The sequence below is a fragment of the Lepidochelys kempii genome, chromosome 2 (assembly GCF_965140285.1).
Source record: "Lepidochelys kempii isolate rLepKem1 chromosome 2, rLepKem1.hap1, whole genome shotgun sequence".
In the NCBI taxonomy this organism is placed as follows: domain Eukaryota; kingdom Metazoa; phylum Chordata; order Testudines; family Cheloniidae; genus Lepidochelys; species Lepidochelys kempii.
The window spans coordinates 43,667,707-43,687,744 of record NC_136381.1 but is presented as its reverse complement, the minus strand read 5'-3'; the positions used below and the strand labels follow the sequence as shown (position 1 = coordinate 43,687,744).

At 39.9% G+C, this 20,038-nt stretch overlaps 1 protein-coding gene across 2 annotated transcripts in view; it reads right to left on the bottom strand.

The window, feature by feature from the left end:
* The window catches only part of RAD54B (RAD54 homolog B), a 119,242-nt gene that overhangs the window by 97,732 nt on the left and 1,472 nt on the right, over positions 1-20,038 (bottom strand). For both annotated transcript variants that reach the window (XM_073330560.2, XM_073330562.2), the window contains exons 2-3: positions 11,867-12,020; positions 10,167-10,347 (exon numbers count right to left, since the gene is read on the bottom strand). In XM_073330560.2, the coding sequence (XP_073186661.1) occupies positions 10,167-10,347; positions 11,867-12,004 (319 nt within the window). In that variant the 5' untranslated portion in view covers positions 12,005-12,020. The remainder of the gene's footprint in view (positions 1-10,166; positions 10,348-11,866; positions 12,021-20,038) is intronic.

Here is a 20,038-nt window from a genome sequence, read left to right as displayed (position 1 = left end):
TAAGAACTCACTTATCAATAGACACAGCTGGGAAACCCTCATGTCTTTATAGATGTAGTTGTGAAATCCTCACTTCTGTATTGTTTTGTCATTATAGTTCCCACTTTGCTACTGTCTATTTGCATGGTCTCTGTCTGGTTCTGTGATTGTTTCTGTCTGCTATATAATTAATTTTGCTGGGTGTAAACTAATTAAGGTGGTGGGATATAATTGGATATAATCATGTTACAATATGTTAGGACTGGTTAGGTAAATATCAGTCGAATGATTGGTTAAGGTATAGCTAAGAATATTACTATATAAATTAGGGGCAAACAGGAAGTAAGTTGGGATTCAAAAATAAGGAAAAAGGAACTTGGATTTAAGCTTGCTTGAAGTTCACCCCAGTAAACATCTAATTGTTTGCACCTTCGGACTTCGGGTATTGTTGCTCTCTGTTCATGCAAGGACCAGGGAAGTGGGAGAGTGAAGGAATAAGCTCTCTAACAGACCTTTTCTGTCCTTCCGATATATTTTGTACCTTGGTATTACTGTATCCCATTGATTAGCCTCATTCCACCAAGCTTCTGTGATGCCTATTATATCAATATCCTCATTTAATATGAGGCACTCTAGTTCACCCATTTTATTATTTAGACTTCTAGCATTGGTATACAAGCACTTTAAAAACTTGTCTCCTTTTGGCTGTCTGCCATTACATGATGTAATTGAATGGGACTCTTATTTAACTGCTTCTGATCAGATCCTGCCTGTATTTTATCCTTTTCCATCCTCTCATTCTCTATTAATAAATCCTCCCCTAAGGAATGTCCAAACCATGTGCTCCTCCACATCTGTTGGCTTTCCCCCAGCCCTTAGTTTAAAAACTGCGCTATGACCTTTTTAATGTTAAGTGCCAGCATTTTGTTTCGATTTTGGTTTAGGTGGAGCCTATCCTTCCTGTATAGGCTCCCCCTTTCCCAAAAGTTTCCCCAGTTCCCAATAAATCTAAACCATCCTCTCAGCCACACATTGAGACTCTGCAGTTCTGCCTGTCTAACTGGCCCTACGCGTGGAACTGGGAGCATCTCAGAGAATGCTACCAGGGAGGTCCTGGACTTCAATCTCTTACCTAGCCATCTAAATTTGGCTTCCAGGACCTCTCTCCTATCCTTCCCTATGTCATTGGTACCTACATGTACCACGACCACCGGATCCTCTCCAGCACTACACATAAGTCTATCTAGAGGTCTTGAGAGACCCGCAACCTTCGCATCAGGCAGGCAAGTCATCATGCGGTTCTCCCGGTCATCGCAAACCCAACTATCTATGTTTCTAATGATAGAAGAAAAGGAGTATTCTGGCACCTTAGAAACTAAAATTTATTTGCGCATAAGCTTTCGTGAGCTACAGCTCACTACATCAGATGCATTCAGTGGCTACCTTCAGTCCTTTTGATATGATGTCCATCTGTCTGGTTTTGGAAAGGAAGATGTCTGTTTGTATCTGTATGAGTTTTTTCATGAAGTTGATAGATTTCCACTCCATACGGCTAAATTCAGTGCCTTGCATAATGACAGGTTTCAGAGTAGCAGCCGTGTTAGTCTGTATTCGCAAAAAGAAAAGGAGTACTTGTGGCACCTTAGAGACTAACAAACCCATTACTAATGCCTGCCTCTTTCTAATAGCTAGAGTTCCCTCCCCCGGAGAGGTATCCTCAGTGCGAGAGGATACCACATGATCATCTGGAAGGAGGGTCCCAACTATGGGATTGGTTGCGTCTGCTTCAGTTAGATGCCCTCCTTCCCTGGGACTTTCATCCTCCTCAACAGCACAGAGGCTGTCAGACTGGGGGACACCGTTCTACTGTGTCCTGGAAAGTCTCATCTATGTACCTCTCTGTCTCCCTCAGCTCCTTCAGTTCAGCCACTCTGGTCTCCAAAGCCCGTACACGGTCTCTGAGGACCAGGAGCTCCTTGCTCCGAATGCATACATACGCCACCTGCCCATAGGGCAGGTAATCATACATGCTGCATTGGGTGCAATAAAGTGGGTAACCCCCACTCTGTTGCTGGACTTCTGCCTGCATTCCCTTTACACTCCTGCAGCTGGTTCCTTTGCTGTTCTTTTGTTTATATCAAAGGAGTATTAAAAGCCTGACAAGCCTATTAATAAATCAGCTAACTATTAGATTGTTTTCCTTTCAATCAAATTGACCTCACCCACTTCCTCCTCTAAATCTGTCTATTTGTCTCCATTCCTCTTTCCACCTCTCTCTTTCCCTAGTCCTTTTTCATTCCTCTTCATAACCACAACTGGTCGTGTCGTCTATTAGTTGACGCTCGGTATCAAAGACGTGGGTTCTAGCTCCAGCTCTGTCACTGACTTGTACATCAGCTCACAGAAACTGGCCTCTTTATTTGTTTCCTTATTAGTAAAACAGTGATAATGCCCGTGCCTGGGGCCCAAATCAGACCAGGCCCAAAACAAAAGTTAGAAGTTATTGGATAGCCCTTGCCAACAGTAACCCTGAAAATGGTCTCTTTCTTGGCTTCCACCGATAGACATGTTTCTTTCTAGAAACAAGGTCAGAAAACATGATACTTATTTGCAGGGTGGATAAAAATCAATGATTTAAAAAAAAAATCGAATTTTTTTGATGAAATGCTTTTTGAGGAAAAAAACTATCTAAAGATAGTTTTAATTAAGATATCTTTGAGATATAATATATCTTATCATGGAACAGGGATTATAAAACTAATTCTATAGCGTGAGAATATATTCATGTAATGTTTAAGAAAAGTTTTGTAAATGAGTTTCAATAATTCATGGATTAGGGACCCAATTTTATGGGGTTCCAGGGGCTTCTGTGTAGATTATTTAGGTTAATCTTTCTATCTACCCAATGGGACTCAATGCTCAGTCTGGAATATACCATCAGAGATGCTTAGTTTTGCAGTTCTCTAACTGTGGATTTGTGTCTCCACTCCAGAGAACATTTTTGCTGTTAACAAGCAAGTTAACAAACAATTTATAGAGGTGAGAAACAACAGACCTCAACCTTACTGTCCCTCTGCAAATTTGTGCACAAAAAGTCAATCCCTTACCTCTCTCTAAAAGTGCAAAGTTTCAAAACGTTGAATGAATAGAAGATGGTTGGGGATGGAATAGATCTGGACAAGGAGAAGAAGTCTGGAGATAAATGTGAAAAGGGAGGGACAGGCAGTAGATACAAAAGTGAAACTGTTTGAGCAGCATATTCCAGAAGTCTTCAGGTCTTTCTGAGTGTAGCCTTCATTGATTTGAGATCTACCATACCATTATCTCACTAGAAAGGAAAACCTATAATGGCAGCAGGCCATAAAAGAGACCCAGTTTGGGAATAAGAACCATTCAAGAAACATGTTTGCTGATGATGTTTTAAAGAAAGTCACACCAGTGAACTGGTGGAAGTCACTTAAGCCAGGGGTCTCAAACTCAATTTACCTTAGGGCCAGTGCCAGTCCTCAAATCCTCCCAGCAGGCCAATAATGTCACTGCAGATGGTGTTCACACCACCTCCCAGCCCGTTTCCCATCCTTTGTCCTCGCTCCCTTGGCCTCATGCCGCCCCGGCTGACTGCCCGGGAGATTAGTGACACTGCTTCCATGGATGACTCTGCCTGGCAACTAATGATGCTGCCTCCATGGCCAACTCTGCTCGGCGACTAGCAATGGTATATCTCTGTCCCTCTCCCCAGCCAACAGGAACTGCAGAGGGCAGCGCCTGCAGCAGACAGCCAGCAGTATGGCTGGCATGGGTCTCTCCTCCACAGCTCCGCCGGCAACAACAGGGATAGGGAACCGCTTGCAGGGAGCGGAAGAGGTGAATGACACTTTGCCAAGTGCAACCCCCGAGAGGGTCCCAGGAGCAGCAGGATGGAGCAACATAGTGGGGAGGGGCATGTGAATCTCTCCTGCCCGCTCCTCTCCCGCCCTCTCCACTGGCAGCCATGAGGGCCGGATGAAAGAACTTTTTAAAAATTTTCTGCGAGCCGCAGTGGTGAGGTTCTTAGGTGGCCCACAGGCCAGGACTTTGAGACCCCTGCTTAAGCACTTGGATTCACAGACTGTTGAAGTGGTAATCTCACTTTTAACAGCAGTAGCTTCTTCTGCTGGTGTAAAAAGAATATTTTCTTCCTTTGGACTAATTCATTCCAAATTGAGAAATCATTTGGGACCTCAAAAAGCAGGAAAGCTTGTTTTTCTTTTCCAGATTGTGAACAAAACAGGAAAATGAAGGTGAAGACTACTGAGTTAGCAGCAAAAGCCAATATTTTAAGTTTCTCATGTTGACCTGGCTGCCATAGTCTATTTAATTTTTTTTTAATATTTCATTTAACTATTTTAATTTAAAACAATTTTAACAAAAACAAACCTGATTTTAAAAAACTTGAATGTTTAACTAAATTCAAAAATTCATATGCTTGTTTTGTTAAAATATTATATGTTTGCTGAAGAAAAAAATCCAGAATCCATAACATTGTTGTTTTAGTTAAATAAAACAATTGAAATGTCTGTCTGGTGATGTTCTCCCCTAATACAGCATGGCAAGAAAATCCTCCAAATATTAATGATTAACCTGTTGAACTGGAAATAGTTCACCTCCCAATGCCTTCATAAATATCTGCTTCATTTACCTTTGGTAAATGAAATAACCAAACAATCATTCATTTTCTGATATAGCTGTAAAAATAATCTGAAAAGTTTTCCAAATAAATCACTGTTTAAAAATGTAGTGTGTACCTTCTAAAAATGAAACCTACATCTATCTCTGAATTGTGACGAATATGTATTAAAGGTTATAACAACCAACAAGAATGCACTTTTATGTAGAAATCCATGATTAAATCAAGACTCCCCGACTAGTGATTTAAATCGTGATTTAAATCCACCCTGGTTATTTGGGGGTTACCACATCCATATTTCCTGACTTTTCTCAACAGGTACGTCAGAGAAAGTTAGATATGCTTAAATCTGAATCTACAAGTGCTAGAGTGCAAGATGCAGCCTTTTGTGCTGCTATCTTTTGCAAGGTTTGGGGGTATTCGGAGCACAGCAAGGAGTATATTTTTCCTGATCAACAGTGACATAAGAATAAATTTGACATACTCCATTGTGAGAAAAGAACAACTTATTTACCAGATTTTTTTCTTAATTTTGAATAACTATTTGGGTTTTACTTTTCCCTGCTCTTTCCATGTTATTTTTATTGTATTGAATATATTTGTCAAGATTTACCCTGGAGATTGTATGTTGTAATCATTCTAGTCTCACACTGAATTGACAGTACAGTAATACTTATAAGGATTTACTGCTTTTAATTCTATAAAGTAATTTTAAAAAATACATTTATGAACTATCTTTGTTCATCTGAGGTTCAGATGTTGAATCTTCCAAATGTCCAGTTATGTTTTGTCCTCTTGTTCTATTTCAAGTTTCCTTTTAAAGCTTTCATTAAAAACAGCAGTAAGCAAGTTTAAGATATGCTTGTGTTTTTAATTAATGCTTTGTAATGCTTTCTCTGTGATTTGTATTTATTAAACTGAAATCCTGATTTAAGTTAAATTTCTCACAGTTCAGCACAGTGATTTGAATAAGTCCACCTAGCACACTCTTGAGAATAAAAAATTGTTTGACTCACTTCAGTTTTCCAGCTGAATACAACTGAAGAAATCCCATGAAAAAATGATTAATCAAAAATATTCAGTTAAATGTACTGTTCAATTCAGATTGATAGAAACTATTAGTTTTATCATTCTCAATTCAAGATTAGACAATTAAGAATGTTACTGTGCACAAAGACACTGATGTATATCCACTGACACTCCAAATGCAAGCTACTGTCACACTGGTTACAAGTGAAACTTGACAGGCAATTAGGAGAAGGCAGAGAGATTTATCAAGCGCAACTAGATTCTCCCTGACAGCTTCTGAACTCAGTACTCTTAAGAATTTTCGTACTGGGAAATATATCACACTTTTTTCAAACATATTAAAGATTTTTTTTAAAACTACCCGAACTTCTTGCATAAGAACATTGTCGCCCAATGTGAGGGCACTAGACTAGTCTGGAGGCAAGGAAGAAGAGCAATAAGGGCAAGGTTAAATAAACTACTGGATTCCCCTCGCCACCCGCCTTGCCTTGCTGTCTCCCCTCCACCTTTCCAATGTAAATGTGATCTGGCTGGAGGCCTTCTTCTTAAAAGCCACCTTCTATTCATGTAGCTGCCACAAAGCAGCCGGCAGCAGGAGAAGTTCACATGAAGAAAGCTGTAGTGTCAGATACCAGTTCTACAAATCAAAATTTCCTTCTCTCTGCTGCCATGGTAGTCAGGTTAGCAAAGAAAGTATATTTGGCATGGCCTCCAGGAATTCTCAATGTATACTATTTCCAAAGAGCATGCAAACTTTGAAATGCAGGAAAAAGGAAAAGCCAAAAAAATAAATAAAAGAGAAGACAGAAACCTCACCCATTCTTCACCAAGAAATAAAACAGTAATAAAAAGACAGAATGTTACCAGATAAAAGGAGAGAGAGCACATCACTCTCTCAGGACATCAAACAAAGGAATAAAGGGCAAGGTGTCCCATATACAAATGGGTGGGAAGAGTTCTAACAAATAAGATTTATATAGGCTATGTCTAGAGCCTATGTCGGCATAATTTAGGTCACTCAGGGGTGTGAATAAACCACCCCCTTGAGTGACATAAGTTACACCAACATAAGCGCTCATGTCCACAGAGTTTCTCCAGTTGACATAGTTCTGCCATTTGCGGATGTCGTTTTATTATACCAATGGGAGAGCTCTCCCATCAGCATAAAGCGTCTTCACCAGATGCGCTGCTGCAATGCAGCTTCATCAGTACAGCTGCGCTGCTGCAGCACTATAAGTGTAGACATGACCTTAGTCTCTTCATGGCACTTAGCACCCTACAAAGCCCCTGTAAAATACAGAAGTATTGCCACCTCATTTTGCTGATGAGAACTGAGGCACAGGTAACTGATTTGCCCATAGTCATATATGAAGCCTGTGCCAAAATCAGGAACTGAACAAAGTTCCCAAGTTCCAGTCCAATGCTTGAACTGCAAAACCATCCTTTCCCTTCTTCATTAAGACCTGCCCACTCCTGCTACCTCCTTTGGATTGATTTAGAAGTAGCACTTATTTATACTAAGAGAGGGCTCAGAGGTCCTCTGTTATGTAGGAAATCACAGCACCAAATGTATTCACTCACTAGTAGCATTGTTCTAAGTTTTCAAGATGTGCTGGTAGCAAATACCAGCTCAGTCACCATGCTTTGTTATTATACAAGCTAACTTAGCTGCCATCGTGTCCTATGTTCTAAATACAAAAGAACCCGCCAAGTTACACTACCACACTTTGCCACTTCAAATGAATCTAATTTTCCAACAAAAGTAATGATAAAAAAAATCCTCCAAAATGATGTATTTTTGAAGGAGCATCATATTTTTCACTAGTCATAATTATACTTAAATGGCTTGTTGTATAATAGGACCTTTTTGTCAATCTACACCTAAAATATTAAAATTCAGTGCAAAAATTCTTCAGGGTTGAGTGTCTGAGAACATGCACAGTTTTAAATCAGTAAAATTTTCCAGAAAACAAATCCATAATAATTTCAATCTAAACTAAAGCTAGCAAGGCAAGAGGTTTTTTATGTTAGATACGAGTACAGTATTTACATAGTTGCTATCTAATACAATTGTATATGCTCCAGAAAAGGGACACAATGAAAATGTGCAGCTGGAATGTCAATTTTCAGGTTTTAAAAGATTGAATGCAGAGCATTCTCCAGGAGAGGTATCAGAATGACCATCCAAATGAACTCAATTGTTTCAACATCCCCAGGTGCTTCATAAGAATTTCAATCAAAACTGAGGCATTTATTTGCACATTCTCCTGCTGTGTTTGAAACCTAAAAAACACAGCAGCATTGTGCCAGTACCGAAGAAGCAAAAAGTGAAACTTACTAATCGAGCTTCACTGTCCACACTGAATGATTTGTAGGTAACAAATGAATATGGTAGAAGAAATTAAGATTTGTTAAATTCTTTTAATCATCTAAAACACCCAGCTTTAAATTACATCATCGTGATAATATCCCTTTAACCAAACCAACTGATTTTACCACCTGGCTAGAAAATTCATATATAATTCATTAGTCAAAAAAAAATCTATGCAATCTGATTTTCATGAGCAGTTTCCATTATTTTTGAGTTTCATAAATAGCAGAAGCTTTAACAAAATAAAATTGATTATTAAGTTTCATGCTCTGACTGAAGTTTATGGCTTACATCGTTTACATAATTGTTGCGCTAGTTATGCCGAGTAGCACATGAATTGGTACAACTGGTAGGACTTATATGGGTACCTTGGAAAATATAGGATATTGAAAACAAATTAAGTCTTGGTAAAGGCTGGATCCAGGGATACGCTGGCAGAAGCTGGTAGTTGTATCTAAGTAACAGTGATTACTTTAAGCAGTATTTATAACAAAATAAAGCTCTTCTTATATAGTGCTTTTCATCAGTGCTTTACAAAGGAGGTCAGTATCCATTTTACAAAAGGAGAAACTGAGACACAAGAGATGAAGTGACTTGTCAAAGGTCACCCAGCAGGCGAGCTGGGAACAGAACTCAGTGTCCTGAGTTTTAGTCCAGTGCTCTATCCATTCAGCAACACTAGGTCCCTCTATTCACAACTCTATTTCAGAAGTACTAACATGGATCTTCACAGGGAAGATATGTCAGCAGTTTTCTCCCTTTAGCACTATGACTTCCAGGGGGAATCTTTCACTTCTGTAGCAATTTTTGTGGGGGAATCTGCTGATAGAGGTTCCTCCACAAGTATGTCATTTTAAAGTATCTGCCAGTGTGCAATTTAATGGACCCAGAGAACACAAACATTGAACATGCACTTACATCACAGCAGACCATAAATTACTCAAAACCAAAAAAAGTTGTCCTGTGGCCATTCTTCCTACCACCCAAACACTTAAAAATTTATATTTAATTTATAAGCATCAGAAGGAACAGGAGTTAACGTGTAAGACAGGTAAACGTGAGGGCCTTAAAAAGTTGAGAAGTCCTTTTCAAACAAACCGAGGTTTATGATTTTATTGTGAAAGCGTAGGTCACCATAATCCATGAGGACAAAACAATTTCTAACCACCATTTTCACAGTTCCTTGCAATCATTACAAGACAGATCAGGTAAAGACTCAAAAAACAACGTTCTGAAAGAAGTCCCTAACAACTACTCCAAAGAAGCCACATGATCATATGCACCAACATGTATTATGAAGTTCTGTAAAAATGTAAGCAAAAATGTTAAACCATCTCATCACAGTCACATTTTATAATAGGGTTGAACATCACTTTGTTAAACAAAGACTTGATTACAATTCCAATGGTTATAAAGAGTCACAAATTGTATAGTTTAAATTACAAACAGTTGTGGAATTTTTCTAACATCAGACCCAATTAAACATACTACACTTAAAATAATAAATTATCAATCAATCATTAAATTAAGTCAGAAAAAATAAAAATAGTAACTTAACAGAAAACAAAAAGTGTTAGGGCTTGTTTATACTTGAAACGCTACACCAGCACAGCAGTAGCATTGTAGGACTTCGGTGTAGACACTACCTACGCCAACAGGAGGGGTTCTCCCATCAGCATAGGTAATCCACCTCCCCAAGAGGTGGTAGCTAAGTCAACAGAAGAATCCTTTGGTCAACCCAGTGTCATCTACACCAAGGGTTACGTTGGATTACCCATGTTGCTCATGTGTGCACTTTGAACATCCCTGAGCAACGCAGCTGGGTTGACCTAACTTTTTAGTTTAGGCCAGGACTTAGAAAGGTGGCGCCAACAGCTAGTCTCCACTTTCTTTTAGATCCCCCACCAAATAAACGGGAGGGGTTGAGGAAAGCAGTCGATTTGAGCAACTTTAATTATTATTATTACTATTTTTTGTAATACAGGAGATAATGCTACCACTACAAGACTTTAAGCATTTATGTAACGTTCATATCATGTCAATGAGTAACAAATCAGCCTTATGTTTTTCAAATACTTCCAAATTAGTCCACTTTTTTAAAGTTGCTGTGATATATCTTACCTGCTTTAGGTCTATTTACTTTTTTCATTCCAGCAGCCTCACATTCATTTTCTCCATTACACTTTTCCATGGAGCTTATTTCTTCAAGAGATTCCACAGCCTGTGTAGAATTTATATTTATACCACATATTCTAGAAAGAGCTCTTATATGCTTAGAGCCATTCTGCTGTTTCTCTTCTACCTGCAAAAACAGAAATTCAGGGTAGCATTTTCCCTACCCTTAATGCAAAAGTGAAAAATCTGCCTTTAATAGAATCAAAAAATATTAGGGTTGGAAGGGATCTCAGGCGGTCATCTAGTCCAACCCCTTGCTCAAAGCAGGACCAATTCCCAACTAAATCATCCCAGCCAGGGCTTTGTCAAGCCTGACCTTAAAAACCTCAAAGAAAGGAGATTCCACCAGCTCCCTCGGTAACCCATTCCAGTGCTTCACCACTCACCTAGTGAAAAAGTTTTTCCTAATATCCAACCTAAACCTCCCCTACAGCAACTTGAGACCATTACTTCTTGTTCTGTCATCTGCTACCACTGAGAACAGTTTAGATCCATCCTCTTTGGAACCCCCTTTCAGGTAGTTGAAATCAGCTATCAATTCCCCCTTCATTCTTCTCTTCTGCAGAAGAAACAATCCCAGTTCCCTCAGCCTCTCCTCATAAGTCATGTGTTCCAGTCCCCTATAATCATTTTTGTTGCCCTCCGCTGGACTCTTTCCAATTTTTCCACATCCTTCTTGTAGTGTGGGGCCCAAAACTGGACACAGTACTCCAGATGAGTACATCCTTGAAAGATATATAGTTCTTTTCCATATTTAAATGTATTACAGAAAATACCAGTTCAGACTATACAAAAATATTAAAATCTAAATTTCTCCTGTTGCCAATTTAAGACAATAATTAGGTACTACCCACATCCAAACTTTAGTAGCTCTATGCAATTTTGAAGTTTGGTTATACAGGTCAGGATTAATCATTCCTTCTCTAAGTTTGCAAGTTACTCTAGTCCAAATTCTGCCACCCTTTATTTACGCTGAATAGTCCCATAGATTTTCAGTGGTACCTGCTGAGAAGTAAGGTACTATTCATACATAAGGAAAAATCAAGCCTCTACTATGTATATTTGTGTGTATACACATGGATACATGAAAATAAATAAATGTGCTTTTAATATAAATGGCCATCCACAAAAGCAGCAACTTCTACTTATGACTTCTATTCAACAGAAGCCTTAAAATTAAAGATATACTAAAATGAGGACATACTGAATTTTTTTCTATATCAGAGGCTTTGCTGTCTTGTAGCCACACTGTGACTCAGTGTATTGACATTTTTGAATTATCCATCTTAAGAAAGGACCTTCTTTTCTGAAATGCTTTTGCCAGGACATTCAAAACATTTTACAGTCCAGTCTCTCAGTAACCCAGTGACGTATAGGCCAACCCTGCAATCCACGCGTTGGCTACAGTAAGACTTGTATATATGCTGAATTCTGATACTTTTTACTCATAGGTAGCACTTTTACTTCAATGGTGAATTTCGAGTAGTAATGGGACTACTTGAGGAATAAGGTGCAATTCAGCATGAGTTAAGGTCAGAATCTGACCCATTACGACTACTTGCATGAGTAAGAATTAATTACTGTTGGCATATTTTAGTTGTGGTGCTGCATAGCTAAATGTTTCCCCATCCCATTTTTCTTTTTACCTCAGTCAACTTAATTTCTGGAACCAGCTGTTCATTTTCTTTCTTCAGACAGATTGTGTTATTTTTTCCTGGGGGTATAAACCTTGGCTTTTTAGCTGAATTCCCTAGACGTTGACTTGGAGCTGCTGATCGCCTCATATTTACTTCTGCCAGTCTGAAAAACAGCAGATACAGAAATTTGGGGGGGCAAGAACCTTTAACAGCAGAAATATTTCAGGATATCACTCTACATGCACATCTTAAAAATGAAAGCATCTATCACACAGTCTGTATCTCAGATCATTTCCAAGAGCAATTTTAGTTCTCAGGTTTAACATACTATATGTACAAAACTGATGTAAGATGTTCAAACAAGACATGCAACTACTGTAATTAAAAAGAGAGAAATAGAAATAGTAAACTGTATCTTTACTAATCCACACTGTAGGACTCAGTCATTAACATTTCCACTTTCACCTGAGAAGTCAATGATGCACTTCTCAAGAACAAGAGGTACTTTAAGGATGAACAGTATACAAATTGCTTTTCTACAAACTGTACATGGACTAATAAAGACAGACATTTGGGAATGGAAACTTCTCTTGTGCCCTCCACAGCTAATCTTGAAAAATCCATTACTGTACTTATAAACAGAGTACTGAATGTTCAAGATGCGCATTTGAGGTTAGAATTCTGCCTTTAATAATCAACTAATTAATAATCAATTAATAATCAAACTGGTTGTGTAAACTCCCCTTATCAAGATGGGAATAGAGCTGGGTACAGTCTCAGCTCTATATGCACTGTTACAGTCAGTATCCTGTATCCTTTAAGAAAAGGAGTACTTGTGGCACCTTAGAGACTAACAAATTTATTTGAACATAAGCTTTTGTGAGCTACAACTCACTTCATCAGATGCATTCAGTTGAAAATGCAGTGGGGAGATTTATATACATACAGAACATGAAACAATGGGTGTTACCATACACACTGTAACGAGAGTGATCACTTAAGGTGAGCTATTACCAGCAAAAAGAAAAGGAGTACTTGTGGCACCATACAGACAAACCAATTTATTTGAACATAAGCTTTCGTGAGCTACAGCTCACTTCATCGGACGCATACTGTGGAAAATACAGAAGATGTTTTTATACACACCGACCATGAAAAAATGGATGTTTATCACTACAAAAGGTTTTCTCTCCCCCCACCCCACTCTCCTGCTGGTAACAGCTTATCTAAAGTGATCACTCTCCTTACAATGTGTATGATAATCAAGGAGGGCCATTTCCAGCACAAATATCATACACATTGTAAGGAGAGTGATCACTTTAGATAAGCTGTTACCAGCAGGAGAGTGGGGTGGGGGGAGAGAAAACCTTTTGTAGTGATAAACATCCATTTTTTCATGGTCGGTGTGTATAAAAACATCTTCTGTATTTTCCACAGTATGCGTCCGATGAAGTGAGCTGTAGCTCACGAAAGTTTATGCTCAAATAAATTGGTTAGGCTCTAAGGTGCCACAAGTACTCCTTGTCTTTTTGCGAATACAGACTAACACGGCTGTTACTCTGAAACCTGTCATATTACCAGCAGGAGAGCGAGGGGGGAAGGGGGGGGAAGCTTTTGTAGTGATAATCAAGGTGGGCCATTTCCAGCAATTGACAAGAACGTCTGAGGAACGGTGGGGGAGGGGAATAAACATGGGGAAATAGTTTTACTTTGTGTAATGACCCATCCACTTCCAGTCTCTATTCAAGTCTAAGTTAATTGTATCCAGTTTGCAAATTAATTCCAATTCAGCGGTCTCTTGTTGGAGTCTGTTTTTGAAGTTTTTTTTGTTGAAGAACTGCAACTTTTAGGTCTGTAATCGAGTGACCAGAGAGACTGAAGTGTCCTCCAACTGGTTTTTGAATGTTATTATGCATTTAGCTGTATGGAATGGAAATCGATCAACTTCATGAAAAAACTTGTACAGATAGACAGACAGACATCTTCCTTTCCAAATGCAAACAGATGGACATCATACAAAAAGGACTGAAGGTAAAAAATCCATTACAATATACATACCACAGACTATGCTGACGGCTTGTGCCACACGCTCAAAAAGAAATTGCGGAACTACCTGATCAACATCCTCTACAGCAAACAGGGAAAGATTAAGAATGAGCTCTCAAAAATGGATACTCTCCTAAAAAACCAACCTTCCACACAAACTTCCTCATGGCTGGACTTTACAAAAACTAGACAAGCCATTTACAACACACACTTTGCTTCTCTACAAAAGAAAAAGGACACTAAACTATCTAAACTACTACATGCCACAAGGGGCCACAACAGTAGTTCCCTTAACCCACCCAGCAATATTGTTAATCTATCCAACTATACTCTTAGCCCAGCAGAAGAATCTGTCCTATCTCGGGGCCTCTCCTTCTGTCCCTCCACCCCCACGAACATGATACAGTTCTGTGGTGCCTCAGAATCCTATTTTCAACGTGTCCGACTCAAGGAATATTTCCAACACACCTTTGAACAACATACTAACCCACAGAGACTTCCTACCAAGACTACAAAAAGACGGATTCTGGGTGGACTCCTCCTGAAGGTCGAAACAACAGACTGGACTTCTACATAGAGTGCTTCCGCTGACGTGCACGGGCTGAAATTGTGGAAAAGCAGCATCACTTGCCCCATAATCTCAGCCGTGCAGAACACAATGCCATCCACAGCCTCAGAAATAACTCTGACATCATAATCAAAAAGGCTGACAAAGGAGGTGCTGTCGTCATCATGAATACGTCGGAATATGAACAAGAGGCTGCTAGGCAGCTCTCCAACACCACTTTCTACAAGCCATTACCCTCTGATGCCACTGAGAGTTACCAAAAGAAACTACAGCATTTGCTCAAGAAACTCCCTGAAAAAGCACAAGAACAAATCCGCACAGACACACCCCTGGAACCCCGACCTGGGGTATTCTATCTGCTACCCAAGATCCATAAACCTGGAAATCCTGGACGCCCCATCATCTCAGGCATTGGCACGCTGACAGCAGGATTGTCTGGCTATGTAGACTCCCTCCTCAGGCCCTACGCTACCCAGCACTCCCAGCTATCTTCGAGACACCACTGACTTCTTGAGGAAACTACAATCCATCGGTGATCTTCCTGAAAACACCATCCTGGCCACTATGGATGTAGAAGCCCTCTACACCAACATTCCACACAAAGATGGACTACAAGCCGTCAGGAACAGTATCCCCCATAATGTCACAGCAAACCTGGTAGCTGAACTTTGTGACTTTGTCCTCACCCATAACTATTTCACATTTGGGGACAATGTATACCTTCAAATCAGCGGCACTGCTAGGGGTACCCGCATGGCCCCACAGTATGCCAACATTTTTAGGGCTGACTTAGAACAACGCTTCCTCAGCTCTCGTCCCCTAATGCCCCTACTCTACTTGCGCTACATTGATGACATCTTCATCATCTGGACCCATGGAAAAGAAGCCCTTGAGGAATTCCACCATGATTTCAACAATTTTCATCCCACCATCAACCTCAGCCTGGACCAGTCCACACGAGAGATCCACTTCCTGGGCACAACGGTGCTAATGAGCGATGATCACATAAACACCATCCTATCCCGGAAACCTACTGACCGCTATTCCTACATACATGCCTCCAGCTTTCATCCAGACCACACCACACGATCCATTGTCTACAGCCAAGCTCTACCATACAACCACATTTGCTCCAACCCCTCAGACAGAGACAAACACCTACAAGATCTCTAGCAAGCATTCTTACAACTACAATACCCACCTGCTGAACTGAAGAAAGAGATTGACAGAGCCAGAAGAGTACCCAGAAGTCACCTACTACAGGACAGGCCCAACAAAGAAAATAACAGAACGCCACTAGCCATAACCGTCAGCCCCCAACTAACACCTCTCCAACGCATCCTCAAGGATCTACAACCTATCCTGAAGGATGACTCATCACTCTCACAGATCTTGAGACAAGCCAGTCCTTGCTTACAGACAGCCCCCCCAACCTGAAGCAAATATTCACCAGCAAACACACACCACACAACAGAACCACTAACCCAGGAACCTATCCTTGCAACAAAGCCCATTGCCAACTGTGTCTACGTATCTATTCAGGGGACACCATCATAGGGCCTAATCACATCAGCCACACTATCAGAGGCTCGTTCACCTGCACATCTACCAATGTGATAGATGCCATCATGTGCCAGCAATGCCCCTCTGCCATGTACATTGGCCAAACTGGACAGTCTCTACGTAAAAGAATAAATGGACACAAATCAGACTTCAAGAATTATAACATTCAAAAACCAGTTGGAGAACACGTCAATCTCTCTGGTCACTCAAGTACAGACCTAAAAGTGGCAATTCTTCAACAAAAAAAACTTCAAAAACAGACTCCAACAAGAGACTGCTGAATTGGAATTAATTTGCAAACTGGACACAATTAACTTAGGCTTGAATAGAGACTGGGAGTGGATGGGTCATTACACAAAGTAAAATTATTTCCCCATGTTTACTCCCCACCCCCACCGTTCCTCAGACGTTCTTGTCAACTGCTGGAAATGGCCCACCTTGATTATCACTACAAAAGGTCCCCCCCCTCCCCCGGCTCTCCTGCTGGTAATAGCTCACCTTAAGTGATCACTCTGGTTACAGTGTGTATGGTAGGTTTCAGAGTAACAGCCGTGTTAGTCTGTATTCGCAAAAAGAAAAGGAGTACTTGTGGCACCTTAGAGACTAACCAATTTATTTGAGCATAAGCTGTAGCTCACGAAAGCTTATGCTCAAATAAATTGGTTAGTCTCTAAGGTGCCACAAGTACTCCTTTTCTTTTTGCGAATACAGACTAACACGGCTGTTACTCTGAAACCTGTCTGTATCCTTTATTTCCAGTAGCACCCACAGAGTGCTAGTTGCTTTCCAAACATCAAATGTCATTGTTCACGCAGATGAACTCAAGACTATAATATACTCCAAGAAGTCATTCTGATACAGTATACTTGCATCTATTGCAACAGAACTTGAAAAAGATAATGTGTTTTTACTATGAAAATGTTATGTGGCAGTACAGAGACACAATATATGGGTTAAAGTTTTCTTTAATTCTCTCAGATTTCATAATTGGGTTTCCAGAATTATTTGTTTTAATTACATGACAGATATTGACCAAGAATACAGTCAAAGCTTAGTAGGCCTCCATGTGATACAAACATCTCTGTCCTTTTGGGAACAGGACACAGACAGTTTTGGTAGCCACCGTATACTCCAGTTGCACAAATCTTTTTCTGCACTGTTTTGCACTCTAGTGGTCTACTAGCTGCACAGCAACCCTTCGAAGAACATTCACACAAAAGCAATTAAGGGGCTACTGTTAAGAAAAAACACTTCTTAAAAGATTTAGTTACAAAAATGCTTAGTATTGATGACTGTTTTATAATTGTGGTTTACCTAACTAGACAAACAGAGTGCATGTATGAAGCTACTGGCAGAGCTACACCTGGATGGAAGAATGATCACCATTTGATTTCACCCTATATGTTAGTCACTTTCCGTGTGGTTGTATTAGGAAGCACTCTTCTTTTAAGTGATATCTTTGCTTTTCCCTTATCATATTCAAGATTTGCAAGCCTCTTCTATGGCTCTGTTGATGCAACCGGGGCCTACTCTTCTTGTATATATAATAATTCAATATCTGTTCCTTTGTTGCTGTTAAACTTAAGAACCTTTAACAAGCAGATATCTTTATGCATCTATGGAAAGATTTAGGTTTACTGCATTGTTTTTATAAATATACTATTTTTACTTGAATAAAAATTATACCAGTCAACTTTATTACAAGTTACAAGGGTTATACTTCACATACTATCTATGTTTTCTTAGGACCAGTCTTCTTTTAAATTATAAACTCTGGGCAAGGATTGTCCTTTACTATCACTTCTGGGGGAATTCTGTGCCACTGTGCATGTGCAGAATTCATGTCCCCAGCAGAATTTTTTTTCTCTGCAGAAAATACAAAGAAATGTTCTGCCAGAGGGGTACTGCAGTTATGCCTTTCACCCACAAGGGGATGCTGTGGTGCCAAAACAGAGGGCAGCTGCTCCAGGCAGGAGCAGACCTCTACGGATAGGGAGGAGAAAAGGCTGCCTTCCTCAGAGCGCCTTGCCCATAAGGCCAGGTGAGGAGGCATGGAATATGGGGGGCACAGAGAAAGCAGGGCACATAGAGCTGCAGGGGGTGAGACAGGTTCAAAAGGGCTAGTGGGAGGACAGACTGGAGCAGGGCCTGAATGGGAGTGGGGGTGCAGGGCCACATTGGGATGAGGGAAGGGGGTGGCTGAGTGAGTGTGCAGGGGCACATGGGGAAAGGGAAGAGGGGGTGCAAGGATATATGGAGACAGGAGGTGAACGGACACATGGGGACAGGGGCAGATATACCTGACTGAATGAGAGAGGCAAGGGGTCAGCCAGGGTCTGCATGGGGAGGCTCCCCAACTCCCTAACAACCCCCCCCCGCAAAAAAACCTGTTCCATACTTCTCTCACCTACATCCAACTACCCACCATGTTCACTCCCAGCCTTCTTTCCAGGAATTACTTCCTTCTCCCTCAGTTCCTCTGTTACCCCTTACTCCCACAAGCCTTTGCACTACTTCTGAGGGGTGCAGGAAATATGTTTCTGTATTGTAGTTTAAATGAATTATTACTCAAGTTCTTTATTAATATGCCTAGTAAGGAATTTATTTGTCAAAAAACATTTCCTGAATCTTTTTTGTTGTCTGTATTGTTACAGACATACTTGCTGTCAGGTATGTTGAAATAAATTACCAAAATAATTGAAACTGGTTTGATTATATTGTGTTATTTTGACAAATAAAATATGCAACATTTTAAAATATTGCGTGCAGAATTCCCCCAGGAGTATATTATGTATCTGTACAGCCCATACGATATTTTGGGTGCTATTGTAATATTATACATTGCATACAATGCATATGATGTATTATTGTATACAGGGTGTATTGCAAAGCATAATGTAAAGAACACAGAAAAAAATATAAAAAGCAAGAGAATAATTTTACACTAGCTCACTTTTTCTCAATGTACATACACTCCTACTTTTACTAAAGCAAAGAGTGAAAGAATACCCTTTATGTACAAATACATACAAATTTTTAGAATACAACTGAGCAGATTTGCATAGATACGTAAGGTTCCAGGCCTCTTAGAAAAATTCCCATATTGGAACAGGTCCTTCTCCTGCAACTGACTGGTAGGTAGGTGCATTTTCTCCAGTGTTTGTCTGAGAGATGGCTTTCAATATTACTCATCTTTACAGGCATTATTTACCATTGTATTGCAATTTATATATCAGGAAGGAATGTGAGTGGTCTTGTTGCAGTTGGTTATACTATTCACATGTATCAAGTTAAGCATTTACCTAAATGTTCATGGGAGCTGGGCCTTAAATTTCATGCAAGAATGGCCCTTACATTATTGCACTGCCCAGTTTGTTTGCATTTTTTAATATTGTGAAGGGAGCAGATACCATGTTCAAGATGTTTACATAGCAATCTTAGACCGCAGATGGCTCACCTTCCCTACCCTGATAACATCAGGTCAAATCATTGTATAGGAATAATAATCAAGAACATCCAAAATAGGTACAAAATACAACGCAATTTGGACAGCACTGGCCCATCTTGATCTACCCACCTAACTGGCAGTAACTTCCAGCTATCACCTTGTGAAATAGTGCAAATTAATCTGGAAAGTTTGTGTTATACATGGTATGCACATTAGATCTCTAAAATCCAAATACTTAATTTTAAATGAAGTCCATTGAAAAAGAGTTTCCAGGGTCAGTGCAGTCTTAAAAGATTCTACCCCAACAAATCAGGAGAACCTGAGATTTTAACGAATTTCACTTTATACCCCAAAACTTTACCAAAGGTTTTAATCAAAAGTAATAGGTATGGAATGTTCAGGAACAGAAAAAAGTAGATAAATATACAAATCAACTTCTTGTCAATGCCTGAGACTAACATCTTTGGGCTAGTCTACATTGGCAATGCTAAAGTGCTGTCATGGCAGCATTTTAATGTGCCTTGTGTGATCAGGTCGCAGCACTGGGAGAGAGCTC